Raw genomic sequence first — 16,616 nt, forward strand, 5'->3', positions numbered from 1 at the left:
AGATCACCTTCTGTCATGTCAAGAAATTACTATATCACACACACAAAGAATTTAAGCGAAAATGAATGTAAAAAATATGTGCTCAGTTAATTTGTGACTAGTTGTATTAGTTTGTCTTCTTTAGTCCAGGGAGAGTGAGTTCATACCTGTTCATCAGAGAGAGAGAGGGAGAAATAGAAAAAAGTTAAACAAGAGTAAACCATCTGCACTATCTAACTTCAACCTTACAAAAAAAAAAAAAACAGCTGTACAACAGAGTGCATTAATGCCAACTTTTTCAGATGTGTTGGTTTTTATGGCGAAGCACTTTATTTTTCTATTATTTTTTCCAATAAGGATTTTTTTAAAAGTCATATTTAGAGCATTATATGGCAAAAAACAAACCAACCAGCTTTGAGCTGAATACAACCTCTGAGCTCACAACAGTCTTTTAAACTTCATAAATTGTCATAAAAAAAATAGTTTTCACTTCTGGAACCCAACTGTTGCATTCTAAAAAATGTAAGCTAACCACATTTGCTGTCCTTACCAATCTGTGGATCCCTTGGTCAGATCCATTTCAGACATATCAATCAAAACCTTTTAAAAAAAGAACACAATAAAAAATTTTTAGTGCTGATATTTAGAACTTTTTTTTTTTTTGTATTAATGTTTTTATCCATGTCAATCCACATTCTTAAGCTATTTACCATTCCAATCTCCTTTCTCTCTCTTTTGTGAAGCATTTTATTGTTTTTTACTGCAACATCCAACTTTCTTGTTCTTGCTTCCTCCATTGACACAGCAAACTCAAATCTGAGATAGAGAATTACGTCAGAAATCTTCAAAACATTTCCAACCAAAGTTAATGCTTGGTTTTCAAATAGCCAAAAACTTTTCTAACGTCTCATTGAAGACAGGGTCCACAGTCTTCTTTTTAACCGGAGTGCGCTTGCGGTGCTTCCACGTCTGGTCAGGCAGCAGATACATGCGGACGTAAGTATCAGAGCCGCTCTCGCTGCAGGAGACCAGATCCCTAGGCAGAAAAATAAAAGCTTTTTTGAATCTTTGATCTGTGAAAATTATAACAATTAAAAAAAAAAAGGTAGGATGAGCTTCTCACTTGCAGCAGCTGACAATAACAATAAGCCGCTTTCTTAAGGTGGCATAACGCAATGTGAGTTGAATCTGCCCAAAGCTGCCCTGATGATTCAGGATGGCCCTGTAATGAACATATGAACTCATAAGTTAAATCTGAAGATTTTTGTAGAACACTATTTGTACGCAGCACCAGAATGCACCTACTCTGGATAAGTGGCATTCTCTGTTAGATCGAAGCGAGAGGAAGCTATCGAGTTCTCTGACAGCAGACTGTGGGAATCATAGCGACGCATTTGACTGGGGGTGGAGGGGGTTGAACGCAGAGCCTCTGTGCCAACAAAAGTGCTACGTCTGTAGGGAGAATACTCCACTTGGAGATCATTATAGGAGCTGACTGAAGATGGCACTGGGGCAGGAACAGCCTGTGTTCTGGAGAGTGGAGCAGATGAAACCGGTGCTTTTTCTTTCGGGTTGCTCTGTACAGGCTGAGCTGGAACTGGAGTTGGAGTTGGAGCTGGAGATGAGACCTTTGCCTTTGCCTTTGGTGGAGTGACAACCTTTGGTTCAGGTTTATCCAAGGTAAGAATCTATTCGAGACGACAGGTGTTAAGGAATTTTTGTTAACCATTATCCCGGCAAACATTACAATACTATAGGCCTTATTATAGTCATTTGTGTATTGATAAACAATAAAACACCTAAATATATGCATCAAAAACTTTCATTGTTCTTCAGCTCAGTGGTTCTAAACTGGTTGGCTTTGACTCAAGCTTGGGATGCAGATCTGTTCTGACCGGCTTGTGGATGGCAGTATAGCAAAATAAATAAGACTTTTCAAATGTAGGGAGTGGTTTCATATTTTTAGTTGTTGATGCCAAAGGCCATCACATTACATTGAACCCCTAATGTCACATGGACTATTTTACCGATGTCCTTGCTATGTTTCTGTGCGTTGATCGTGGCAATATTCAGGTTCCATCCAAAAAACCTAAGTTTAATTAATGACAGAATTTTCTTTTTTTTGGTGAACTATCCCTTTAAATGAGTTAAAATTAGTTAATGCATTATGTATTATGAAGTAACACTGAAAATTATTTTTAGACCATTTATGAATCTATGTGAATACATTTATGTTTGTTTTTAATGTATATTCATTAAATATATATTAAATAATTTATGCAATTTGTAATGTTGATTTTTTTTGGTAAGCTAAATAAATGATACAATTTTATTTCATGATACCTAATGCATTAAACAACGTTACTGCATTCAACACTAAGGTAAAGTGTTTTTTTTAGTACTGGACTGGGCTTGTAAAATCCGGGTGCTGAAGAAAATAAAAACTCCCTCACCCTGAGAACAGCTTTAATCTTGATATGGCTGTTGGCTCCGGAGCGCTCAAGCTGAAAGCGCTGGTCCATGGTCATGTCGGATATATTGAGTAGCCGGACCAATGGAAGAGTGAGTTTGCCCAGTGAGGATTTTTTTTCGTGTTCTTTTACCTGAGGACACAGGATATAAGAAAGAGAAACATCATTTTCTATATATTAAATAATAATACCATGATTTCTTGGTGTTTGTTATATTTAATCAAGACTTGTGTATGGCTTAATAGTTCATTCTTTATGATTGCAAAATAGGTTATGGTTTTCTGATAGGTTTACCTCGACATTCAACACTTGGTTATTCACACTGTGCACAAAGAATGTGAAGCATTCATCATAAGTCGGGTCTTTCGAGGCAAACACAACCTTACAGAAAAGAAACAAACTCAGATGAAAACACGCCAGTTTCTAAATGTCTGATTCATTGCATTTAAAAACTGGGAAACAGACTGGATTAACATTAGAACTGTATTCCAAAAAGTTAAATACCTTGCTTTTTTGACTTTGCTGATCAATGGAAAGCTCCACATATGAGTTGGGATCATTCGTTTTTTTGGTGAACTGCAAGTTAAAATAAACACAAATGGAAATAAAGCTTATAGACACATTTTGATTATGTGTATTTATTCTAAATAAACATGAGGTTTGGTTCTTTGAATTGCTATGACTTTTCATGATCATGAATTCCCCTGCCTTTTTTCTTGACCTTTCCAGTCATTTGTGATTACAGGATATGGATTTCATTCAAAACAATCTAGCACAGATTTACATTAATGTCAGGTAACAATCCTTGGAAATTATTTATTTAAACTAATATGCATATCAGTGTAAAAATGTCTCCAGAGAGACACAAAAACTCCTGATTGCAATGCAGTTCACAGATGATTTAGCTAGTGGGGCAACAAATATCACATTATGCCAAGAGTCATTCTAGCAGCTGCAAAAGAAAGAAAGAAAGAAAGTGTGATTGGAGACACCTGCTCGACCCACTGGTCTCGCCCGTTCCCACGACTCTCAGCCCCACCCCACTCGTCACAGAAAGAAAGAAAGAAAGAACTTTTAATTTTGACTAAGGAGAGAATTCACAGAAATGCCTGCTGGAATTTTTTTTCACTTCTATGTCCTGACCAGCAGATTACTTCACTAGTAGGTATGTTATTATGATAAGGAGACTACAACACTATGAAAAAGACAAAGAAAAAGTCCTAAGTTTCACTTTTTAATTTGCATGATAAATATGCGGCTAACTTGATTATTTTCATAGTTGAACCAGTGGTAGAAACCAGTTGAACAGGTTGCTACAATTACGGAGAAGCAGAAACTAAAACCTGCGCCTTGACTTTATCATGCTTACAGCTAAACACTATGATATCATCTCTGGAATTCTCCATATTCAGTGCAAGAAGGCTGCATTCCAAATGCATGAGTGAAATACTTTGATATCTAGCATTTTGCCCCAACAACAGAAAAAGAAGGAAAAGCCTAATGGGAGGAAGCCTAATACACAAACTTTAAGGAAAGGCTTAAAGGAATAAATCACTTAAAAACACACACAAACCTATGTTATGTGGTATTTTTATGGTGTTTATGGTGTACTTTTATGGAACCCTTTTAGAGCACCTTTTTTATAATATATATATTTTTTTATAAATCTCCATTTGTTTTTCACTGCAAAAATAACAACATACAGGTTTGGAACAACGCAAAGGTGACCAAATGATAATGTTTTTTTCATCTTTTCATTAAAACTATATATATGGAGGTTAACCATATAGTTTTGCTGGTATTGATTCTGAGAGGTTTTTGGAGGTGCTTCAATCTTGATTCATAAGGTCAAGGACAATAGTGGACATTTCTTACCCGGGATTCTTTGGGTGGTTTTCCCTGCTTTTCATTATGGGTGAATTCGCGGTGGTCTTTCTAAAGGCAACAAATAATGGTAAGTAGGTAAGAAAAAAAGAAAGAAAGAAGATATTTCACAAAATAACTAGTTCTCACATGCTGTGTTTGTTTTATGATAGGGTGACAGTTTTTTAGTCGTGCTCTAATTATACTTAAAAACTCACAGGCAGATTAGAGGCACTATCCAAGTATACAGCCAACATGGCACAAGCCAGCCCATCTCTGGTCTGAAAGGTGAAATTCAATAAAAATCCATTAAAACACCTTTACATTCATTCCAGTTGATTTTTTACAGTTAATTATAATAATCACATTGAAACAAACACACACACATTTTATTACACCACTTAAATCACAGCAGGTATTTTAACCATCTGGCACAGCATATACATTATCTAAACTATTATAATAAGCTTACCTCCTGCACTAGTGCTGGGTTTGTGTGCAAAGAAAACCATTGCAATTTCATATGTATCTGACCATTCTCAATATCCTCCAGGATGAACCACTGCAAATCAAAGACAAAACTGGGTGAACAACAACGACAACCAAAGTTACATTTATATTATATCACAGAATATTTTAGCACTTTTTCCAATGTACAGAGAAATTCTGATAAAATCTTTGATCAACTATTGGTTAAAAAGCCTGGCAATTTTGATCTTTCTAAAGCTCACCTTATCTAATTCTCTGTTTTTCCTCACATCCCCACAATCCAGACTGTACCTGTGGCAGACAATCCAACATCTCAGACAAAATCACATAAAATACGCAAAATAATATCCATCATCTAAGCAACCTCATCATTACCTGCCCAAAAAGTCATCGGCATCTGTGTCTTCGTCATAAAGTTCCACCTCCAATTCTTGCCCAGGAGCTTCATGAATTACAAACTATTGAAAACAAATATTATAGGGGTCATATGATGCGATTTAAATTTTTCCTTTCTCTCTGGAGTGTTACAAGCTCTTGGTGAATAAAGAAGATCTGTAAAGTTGTAAAGACTGAAGTTTCGAATCCAAAGAGATATTCAACCACACCCCCCTAAAATGGCTCATTCTAACACGCCCCCATGTCTACATCACTGTGTGGGAAGATTTGCATAACGTCCCCCAAATGTTCACGCAAAGAAAGAAGGCATAACTTTTATTCTCACTGTTGCTGCCACAGCCATGTTGTGGAGTCGCTCTATGTTTCGTTGAAAGCAAAATTACTTTATTTGGCCTTCCAAAAGAGGACACAACTAGAAATCAGTGGATAAGTAAGCGATAATGTACATGCAGCCTGTTGTTTTCTCAGAATAAACCCCAATGCGAAGCAAAACGGACATTATCCCGCTTATAACACAGCTACTTGCCACATAAGTAAATAATTCAACACAAAATATAGATTTGAGTTGAAATATTTTAATGCAAAGCTTCTGTGAAGACAGCAGTCGCAAACAAGTGGCAAATTCCAACTAGACGGACATTTAAGGGGAACGTGCAGTAAAAACAACTTACTAAACAACATTTAACCACATAAAAAATTAAGGCAATAAAAGATTTAAGACAAAAATGTTTTAAAATCTTAACAGTTTATTAATTATCTAATCACCTGTGTGTTTAAAATATACTGGCTGAGACCCCAGCGTGAGTTTTTTTAGACGACCGTTATTTTAGTATGTGTCACCTTATTGTTTCCATGGCGACACTTCTGTATGACACATGGATCGCTTTTATTTAGTTTTTCCTGTTTTATTAAAAATGTTCCCAAAACATGCTCACTATATTATGAAAAATCTGATATTCTGATTCTGAAATATGTGCAAGTAAATATATTTGGTACATTAAACACTTTTATATTGACCGTGTTAGTTGATCTATACCAGGTGATGGGAGCCGCCATGTTAGTTCGCGCTGAATTCGAGCTGTGGGATTTACAACACGCACATTCAATCCTCTCCTCCCGAAAACACATAAAAGTAAGTCTGCAGTAAACTGGGGGAAGAGCAGAGTAAACTTTAGTTAACTACACAATCTGTATATGATATCAATAAAAACATGTCGTCAGATTATTATTTGTAAGGATCATTATTGCTGTTTACACAGACATCAGCAAATATTTCACAAACTGTAAATGTGTGTTTTTGCTAGTACTCATTTGTATTTAAATGTCTAAAACTTTAAATAAGCATTAAATTGTTGAAAACACTGAATATCTGTGATAATATGACCAGTGCTCAGAGCGTCCGATCTGGCTCATCGCCAGCCAAAGTGCGAAAGTGGATTTAAATTCAGCAGTTTATGACGTGGCGCACTGAAAGTTCTAATCACACCGGTGTGATCGTACGCTTCAGGATCCAGCCAAGACTGATCACACCAGTGTGATCGTACGCTTCAGGATCCAGCCAAGACTGATCACACCGGTGAAATCGTACGCTTCAGGATCCAGCCAAGACTGATCACACCGGTGTGATAGTACGCTTCAGGATCCAGCCAAGACTGATCACACCCAGCTCTGCTCTCTCACATCTGCATATACTAGTACACAAGTGAGTTTTGCAAAAGGAATACCACAAAAGTAGCAAAAGTCAAAGTGCTAGGATTTGAACTTGTACTGCCAGATCTGAAAGGTTGTAAGTGCTGACTTGACATTCTGCAGTGAAACTTAAGTAAAGTCCAACAGTAAATATGACATAAACATTTGTATGTGTCATTTTCTTTGTGTGAATGTCATTCTACACACTTGTAACTATTAATCTACAACTTCCAATTCAAAACACAGGTGTTTTGATCATTGTCTGTGTGTGTAAATTTAAAGATTCAGCTTTTCACATCTTCAGCTGTGAGTGTAAATCTCAACTTAAAAAAACTAATTTTAATATGACAAGTTCTCACATTCAGATTTTCAACTGCTGGAGTTTACCTCCATATCAGTGCCCCGTGAGTGCTGAAAGCACATTATGAATGAAACACCTACTTTACTACATCCAATCAGATCGCGGTAGAAAAACAAACAAACCACACCCTCTGCTTTCCTCATTCAATATTCCACTTCTCTCAGAAGTACGTCAAAATATGGAACTAAAATCACAAACTTCTGGTTCACGCTGACTTTAAAAGACTCGTCACTGTTGACAAGAACCAAGAACAAAGCGTGATTTGCAATGCTCAGGTAAAATTTTTAAGTAATACTACAAATCTGTATTTGACATCACGCGTAAAGGTGCTATAATTTCCACAATGAATGAATGAATGGCGGATGGTGCAACACTGTTTTGTTTACAGAAGCGTGGACAACGCTTGCGGTGTTCTCAACGTCTGTCGTCTTACTAAAATGATATAATGATATAAATACAATACAATTTAATCCCCAGGTGCTCTGAGAGTCACATTATTAGCATTTTATTGTTTAATTTGACAAAACTACCGTCATCACATACACAGCAGTTGCAAGTTCTTTATGGCAACCAATCAAAATAAATGTTTTTTTTAAAGAGAAAATATATTACTATTTAGCAGACTTAAGACTCAGTGTAACAACAATGCTACTACTACTAATAAATATTGATAATTCTTCATTTTTAAAAGAATAATTACAATGGACCCACTTTAAATTAAGTGGCCTTAACTACTATGTAGTTACATTTTAATTATTAATTTGGTACAATGCACTTATTGTTTACATACATGTTTTTACATTGTACTTATATTTGAAAAATATCTGCACATAATTACATCTGTAATTAATTTCTGTAATTACATGTATAATTACACGTTGACCCATCCCTCACACCTTAACACACCCTTAAATTTACCCATACCACCAAATCTGTCCCTAACCTTACCTGTTTCCCCCTCAATAGCAGCAAAAAAAAAAAAAAGTTGCAATACAATATGAACACAATAATTACATTGTATTTATTTTTTATGATGTAAGTACATAGTAGTTAAGGCCACTTAATATAAAGTGGGACCATTACAATTGTTTTCTTTTTCATTTTAACAGCATTTAACTCTATTGTCAGCACTTTCTTTGCCAAAAAATCAATGGTATTTTCATTTGACTGTGATACATTAAATTGTTTTATGCGTTTATCTGATTACCAGAAAAATTAAGAAGAACATTTTATTTGGCCCTATTATTGTTTTAAAAAAGGACCCTATACAAAAAAAGGTTAAAAAAACAGGCCTTAATTTATTTTTATAAAATCGCTATTTGTAAACTGATGTTTTTTCTGTTTATTTTTTCGAAATTTCAAAAGAATTTGTATAAAAACTATATTAACTGAATTTTAATAAAAAAAAAAAAAAAAATCAAGAATCAATTTGTGAACTTGTGAATCTAATCAAATCAAATTGGGACATCTGAATCGATACCCTGTTGAGTTTATTCTGAGATGATAACCGGCTGGATGTACATTATCCCGCTTATTATACGGCTAAAAATATTAGTTTTTACCATATATGTTGAAATGAATGCTGAAGTCTTCCATTGTAACACGCTGTTGTTGAGTATTTTCAGTCACAAGATGCCGCTAGACAGTCAATGATAGTGGAATGACTTGTTAACCATATAAGTAGTACTCAGAATTCAGTACTAATTATTCAGAGGTATTCAGAATCAAGTGTTCCACAGAGCTGTGTAATACGTTTTTACAACACTGTTCCAGGCCAGTTCAATCCAAATATTCAAATATGTTCAGCACATTTTATGGAGGATGAGGATTTAATAAAGTTGGGCAGTTTAAACATTGCAAAGACAGTCTGGCGCTTCTTACTCACAGCCTGTAAGTACGTTTTTTATATTTAAATAATTTGCCACTGATGATTCAAACGTGAATTTTGAGCAGTGTAGAGTAGAGCTTGTTATCATTTCTCAGATCACAATGCACACATGGTTTTATGTTTACGCAGTGCGATACACAATAAGTAAAAAGACAGTTTAAGTCATTATAATCAGTAATTATGTCCCCACTGGACTGCAACAAATGCCTTGTTTGTAATGAGTTTTAATGTTTTTGTTTTCATCTAGTTATGTCCGGATCGCAGATTAATCATTTCTATTTAACCAGGTCACCAAATCCAACTGAATCGTTTGAAAAAAGTTATTCGATTTATAAACGTTCCTGACACTCCCTCTTACGTGAAATAAACAAATCCCGAGTTATTTAGTTACTCCTAACAGTACATTGACTTAACTGCTAAAAGAGAACCAATGATGGGATTTGCACAAGCAGAGCAGCTGGACTAAGTCTCGTCCTGCTAGGGCCGTCGCTATAACCGCAAAATTGTAATACCGCGCTATTGACAATCAAACTGCCGAGGACAGTTAGCAACCGCAGAAACAGCGGCAACCGCAGTGTTCAGTGTTTTTTTTTTTTTTTTGAGGCTGTGGCCTTCTTGTTTTTTTTTTCCAATTTGTCACTGTGTATTTAATGTTAAATAAATTAATGATACAATATGGTTACGACTGTAATCTTCTCGTGAGCCATTGTAGCTTTATGGTGCTTCGTTTGTTTTGAATAGGCCGGCTGAAACGATGGGAGGCGCTCGATCTGGTCAATCTTTTTTTTGTACATCGTATACTACTTTATTAGTATAATGTTTAGTGAGTTTGGTTTTTGAAAAATCACTGTCTTAGTACATTAAGCCACATTAAGCATTTTCTTATAATGGTTTTCTATGGGAGGAAAAGGTTTAACATGCTATTAAACGAATTGCATTCATATTCAGGGCTCATCTGATTTTTTTATAGATAGTATACTTTATTAGTATGATTTCTAGTGAGTTTGGTCTGTTAATGTCACTGTCTTAGTACATTAGGCCATGTTAAGCATTTTTCACGGTAAGCATTTTAGAGTGTACCCTGTCATCCAGCACTGCTGCCCCCTCAAGCATCAGGTCGCGGAGCAACAATAAAAAGAACAGCTGAGACCCGCCGACAGTTAAGGGTAGCTGAAACCTTTGCGAAATCTGTAAAATACAGGCGTGAAAGTAACAGGCATACCTGCTGAAGTCACGGACGTCAGTGCGCATACCCAAGAGAGAGTGAGCAGATAACGAGCTCACGCGCTTTCTGCATGAGGAGTCCATCGACTCCAGCCCGAATCCACTGTCCTGGTGGGCCAGTGGGGACGCGATAATCAGTCTAGATTTCCGCTTCTGTCCAAAGTCGCGCGCAAATACGTGTAATACATGTTAAAACTCTTTGATTTCTTAAAAAAAAAAAAATGTATTGGAAAACGCATGTTTCTGTTGCTGTTTGGCATTTAACAATAAATAAAAATGTTTTAAAACAGTTAAAAAAGCAACAATATATGCTACATAACTCACAGATAGAGCTTTGTATGCAGCAAAATCAGGATAAATTAGGTATGTAAACAAAAAAAAAAAAAAAAGTAAAATATGCGGTAATACCGCATATCGCGCTATTGAGCCTCCCATAATAACCGCAGGGGAAATTTCTTAACCGCGACAGCCCTACATCCTGCTTGGAGAAAGCATTGCAGTTTTAAGGGGCATAACATTTCCGTCATAAGCTTGAGGCATTTGGCCAATCACAACACACTGGATAGCTGACCAATCAGAGAATGATGAGCTTTGCAAAAATCTACGTGTTTCAGAAAGGCAGGGCATAGAGGAGAAACAACAATGTACATTATATGGAAAATAATGTGTGTTTTTTTTTTTTTACCTTAAACCACATAAACACATTGCATTGCACCAAATACACAAAATAATGACTTTATACCGATATATAATATATAATTACCTCATAAACTTCATTCCAGCGTGGATTCAAAGTTTCTTTGATGGTCTTTGTTTTGAATTGCTTGTTTCCGACCCTCAGCACAGTATATGGATCTGACTTGCCCTTTACAAGTCCCATCATGTGCGTGTCCTTTGCTACAAGATCCCGGGCCTCCAAAACATGGACCCGTACAACACCCTAAATATGTTCACATAGTGTATAGTGTACAGAATTTTGAAAACAGAAAGTTTTTTTTTTTTTTTTGACAGATTTTAGCAATGGGAACCAATTATTCTCAGACTTACTCGAGGAAGAGGAAACTTCATTTGGTCAACCTTGACTTGATCGATCAAAGGGATGCACATGCGATTGGGCAGAACCATGAGAGAGGCGATGATGTCCACAATGGCCGATTCTGACAAATGACTAGAGATGAAATAGAGAGTCAGATTTACATGACAATGAACACTAATCATCACATGTGTTTAATTTTTTCAGAAATCCCTGCATTTCTCAATGGCCACTAAACTTAGTAACGAAGATTTTTAAAGGTAAAATCTATCCTGGGTGACAGGAGGAGAGGCTTAAGAAGCTTTAATCTTTAATAATCCTGTCCTATTTATCCCTCACTGTACAGGAGGCTTTCATTTTATACGCATATGTCTATGTGTAAACTTTTATGACAAAATTCCATGTCCAGAAGCAATTTTAAAGAAGTGTGGCTAGCTAGTTTGGTTTTTCCATTGTTTTGTTTAACCCATCCAGCTTCAGCATGACTGAGTTGCTCTAATTTTTTTTTTTTTTTTTTTTTTTTTTGAATAAATGCAGTTCTTTTTAACCTTTTATTAATCAAATATATTAGACAGCAGAACTGCTTCCAACACTCATAATAAATCAGAATATTAAAATGATTCCTAAATGATCATGTGATAGACTGGATGTTACATGTGACACTGAAGGCTGGAGTAATGATGCTGAAAATTCAGCTTTGCATCACAGGAATAAATAATTTGTTAAAGCTATATTCAAATAGAAAACTATTATTTTAAGTTGTAATAATATTTCACAATATTACAGTTTTTTCTGTATTTTTGATTAAATAAATGCAGGCTTGATGAACAGAAGAAACTTCTTTCAAAAACATTAAAAATAGTAATGTTTCCAAACTTTTGGTCTGTACTGTATACATATATATATATATATATATATATATATATATATATATATATATATATATATATATATATATATATATATATATATATATATATATATATATATATATATTATTCATAACTACATGGAACTTTAAACTGTCTGTTGAGTCACAATCAAAAGTAATTAAAATCTATGAACATACCTTAGTCCTGGACCATCCAAAACATTAGTCATTCCAGTCCAATTGACTTGCAGAACCTGGAAATTGAATTTAAAAGGTTCATGGGTAACACTTTAGAATAAGGTTCCATTAGTTAATGTTAGTTAATGTATTAATTAACATGAACAAACAATGAATAATACTTCTATTACTGTATTTATTCATCTTTGTTAATGTTAGTTAATGAAAATACAGTTATTCATTGTTAGTTCATGGTAATTCACAGTGCATTAACTAATGTTAACAAGCACAACTATTGATTTAAATAATGCATTAGTAAATGTTGAAATTAACATGAACTAAGACTTATAAATGCTGTAGAAGGATCGTTCTTGCTTCGTTCATGTTAACGAAAGTAGTTAACTAACATTAACTAATGGAACCTTATTCTAAAGTGTTACCGGTTCATGTTTTGAACTCATGATACTTTTGTTATTTTTTATTTTTAACTGGCCAGTGGCAAGTAATGTCCATACTCACAGGTCGACGAATGAAGAACATGGTGACCCCACCTACAAGGGGTGACTGGCCAATCAGAGGCTCCAGAATTACACGTAGCATTCCCTGAAGCTGAAAGAACAAATAAACACCTTTATAGTTGTTAATTGCTCTCTTATTCAGTAATTTTTTTATACATTAAGTTGTGCTGCAAGGACTAAGTAAAGCAAGTTTATATATATATGTGTGTGTGTGTGTGTGTGTCAGTATATATCATAAACAATTGTAATTCAAAGTGTTTTATACTCTTTCTTTAGTGCCAAACCAACACATTTTAATGATTTCTGAAGTACCATGGGACACTGAAATCTAGAGTTATATCTGCTGAAAATTCAGCTTTGCCAAATAAATAAATTATATTTTAAAATAGTAAAAGAGAAAACTGTAATTTTAAATTGCAATTATATTTCACAATATTTTTATATTTGAGCAAATACTGTAAATACAGTCGTGGTGAGCATAAGTCTTTAAAGACTTCTCACGGACCCCAAGCTTTTTTCAATCACTTTAGTGTAAATCAAAAACGTAGCCTTGTCTGACATAAAAGTGAACTCTTAAATTTCAACTGAAGAAAATGTCATCTATTATCATTAAATTCAATTATTCCTTCACTAACCTGAAGGCCTTTGACTCCTACTTTGATGGCTGGTTTAACATCTGCATCAATGTCTACATCAGCATCATAACTGCAGGAGATAAAAGGAAAAGAGAGTCTTCAAATATTTCAGGAAGATAAGGAAGTAAAACCATGCATTCTATCATCAGTCATGGGTTAGCAAAATAATCTGGTGTCAAATTGAAGTTTTATGTCATAGCTCACATAATGTTGAAGTCGAGGATGACCTCTTTTGTTTCCAGCTCATGTGTGTACACTCGTACCCCTGTAATAGTTGGAGCCTGAAATGCAAATACATAATTGTAAGCTTCTGTATGACTGCTGAAATATTTATAATAATGTGCTAATACAGTCTATTGCCAGTTAGGGGCAACAAGCCTCAGATTACGGAATCGTACATTCTGCCCCATGTGAACTTTAGTAAAGGTGAAGGTCTTCAGATGGGGGCTGGACGATCTTACAGATGGCTGAATGTTATCAATGAGAAGCTTTTCCATGTACATGCCAAAGAACGGCCACGCTTGCTGAAGAATCTACAACAAACAAGCATATTACAGACATGCAAGAACAGTAAAAATACTGAAACAGTACAATGTATGACTTCCACAGGTAGACAAATTTATGAGATTTGCCAACACATAAGAGGAGCAAATCAACATCAGGAGGCAGGAAATCTTACCTTGTTGATCCAAGCAGCCTTCTCAACCTCTGCAAAGTGAATCTATCAGAGAGAAATAAATAAATAACAGAATAATTATGAACATTTCACCACAAAATAATGGTTCACTTATCAAAAAAAACAAAAAAAAAACACTTGTGTGCAACTTTAAGCACATAAAAAATCTACATAAATCTGTTTTCCTTTCAGCTTTTTATGAAATATGAATGAGATCATTCCCTTAAAAAATCAAAAGGATCAAAGGCCAGTTTTAATTTTATTTTGTGGTGTCATGAATATCTGTGGCCTTGAATCTATTATATCTAAATCAATTCTGAAGATCAGATGTGAAATTACCAAGATATTTTACAGAGAAGACAATGAGCAATCTAAGAACCTGAAACAGCTTGACGATTTTGGTCACAAAGGGCTAAAGGGAGCATACAAAATAAAAAACTGTCTGTCTCTAACATGCTTCCAATATCTAACAGAAGCACATCTTCTGTGTTTGCTAGAAGAAAGATCATCATACCGGTTTGGGATGACACAAGGGTGAATTAATGATGGCAGAGTTTTCATTTTTTAAGTGTACTACCCGTTCAGGGTTATACTGGAGTTTGTAAACATGGAATTCTTTGGAACTGTAGCAACATCAAATCAGGATACTATAAAATGATACTTTACAGGTACAATAAAATGGTTTTACAGGATAATCCATTTTACACATTTCTTTAAACTTTAGTAAAGGGTGTGTCAGATTCCTGTTTTGAACAGGGCTGGGTATTTTAATTTAGAAACTCAAGCTGACGCGTTGGTGTGTGATGTTCCCAAAGCAGCACAACAAGAAGCCACACCTCATACAGTTCAATACCATCTAGTAGGCCTATTGTTTAGATGGTATGCATATAAACAAGTACAGTTGCCTACAGTATTTCCCCACCAACATACTAATTTGTTTACATCGTTACAACTGATTAAAATACATGTTGCACAGATCACTTCAACTGAAATGATTCCAGGTCAGTAAAGAGGCCAAAATGACCACCCACCCAAGCTGGCATGTTCATGGCTTTGAGTTCAGTGCTGATCACGTCCTTCTCGTTTTCCAAAAAGTCGATGGCTGTGTCGATCCTCTGATCTTTCCACCTGCGGTTGTTTTTCCACATGGTCCACATCAGCATGATCAGAAGAATCCAGCTGATGCTGAGTCCAAGCGAGCCGGTCAGGTACACGGGATAGCACAGGACAATCGCTCTCATCATGAACATCAGGAACTCCATGATCGACTGACTGACATCTTTTACACTGAGTCCCTCTGGATCTCCAGCAGAGATGGAGGGCGCTTGACCCTCACTGGCAGCAGCGCTCATTATGTGACTCTGGAGCCTGACAGCTGAGTCTGGTTTAAAGGTCTGAAGAAGGCAGCAGAAGAGCGTCTGAATTCACATCAGAGACGCATCGCCTGTCGATCGTTGCACGGAGGGTGGTTTTCCTGACTACCTGAGATCAAATCCAACCATCAGATCGAAAGAGTAAACAAAAGATTTCCCGAGACGCGTCCAGCATCCCTGGTCACCCGTCGTGTTCACTTCATCTCCATTAAACCCACTGTGATTGTGCAAGAACTCTGTCAGGTTTTGCGAACTTCCGCGTTTCCCATCCATTGGGTTTTTACCTGCCAGCCTCGAAGTAGACACGCCTAAGTTCCACCCTTCTCTGTGTGTGAGAAATATTAACTTGCATTCGTTTGTGCAGTAAGTTGACAGACAGGATCTGCCTCGAAACCAACCGATTGCATTTAAAGCGATCTGTTCGTGGAAGTAGACAGACGAAGTCGCACGTGGCTCACGTAGTGAGTGGACGAGATTTTTTCACTTGGAAAAATTTTGCTTAAACAGCATAATATATTTACATTTATTCATTTAGCAGATGCTTTTATCCAAAGCGACTTACAAATGAGGACAATGAAAGCAATCAAAACCAACAAAAGAGAAATGAAATAAGTGCCATAACATGTCTCAGTCAGTGATGGAAATGTCTACAAGCTGAGATGCGAGCAGCATTTATTAAGATTTATTCACGACACACGGCCTCTCGCTTATTTAAACGTAAAATATTTTTATATGTAGCCTACATAATCCGAATTTTTGTATCCTTAGCAAAGTATTTTGTAATTTTTCTCACACCAATTATTTAAGTGAACACCATTAAAAAAAGGTAATAGTGGAAATTAAAGCCATGATATTTAGCCTATGATCGTGACCTGCTGAATGTTTTAACATAAATGCATTATTATTATTATTATAAATCCTTTTCATTTTTCAAGATATTTATATGCAGCTCATATTTAATTGCCATTGTTTG

At 35.6% G+C, this 16,616-nt stretch overlaps 1 protein-coding gene across 1 annotated transcript; it reads right to left on the reverse strand.

The window, feature by feature from the left end:
- Window positions 1-4: 4 nt before the first annotated feature.
- Window positions 5-15,923, reverse strand: LOC113108662 (extended synaptotagmin-3-like). Its single transcript, XM_026271925.1, has 23 exons — window positions 15,302-15,923; window positions 14,274-14,315; window positions 13,993-14,127; window positions 13,799-13,875; window positions 13,595-13,664; window positions 12,961-13,050; window positions 12,463-12,518; window positions 11,408-11,528; window positions 11,124-11,300; window positions 5,178-5,260; window positions 5,045-5,093; window positions 4,786-4,875; window positions 4,532-4,594; window positions 4,326-4,385; window positions 2,955-3,026; window positions 2,745-2,831; window positions 2,433-2,582; window positions 1,285-1,667; window positions 1,103-1,201; window positions 884-1,015; window positions 690-795; window positions 530-579; window positions 5-146 (listed from the first exon to the last, which is right to left on the reverse strand). The coding sequence occupies exons 1-23, from the start codon at window positions 15,620-15,622 to the stop codon at window positions 107-109; spliced, it is 2,553 nt and encodes an 850-aa protein (XP_026127710.1). The 5' UTR covers window positions 15,623-15,923; the 3' UTR covers window positions 5-106.
- Between the last annotated feature and the right edge of the window lie 693 nt (window positions 15,924-16,616).

Source organism: Carassius auratus, chromosome 9, assembly GCF_003368295.1.
Source record: "Carassius auratus strain Wakin chromosome 9, ASM336829v1, whole genome shotgun sequence".
Taxonomy (NCBI): Eukaryota; Metazoa; Chordata; class Actinopteri; order Cypriniformes; family Cyprinidae; genus Carassius; species Carassius auratus.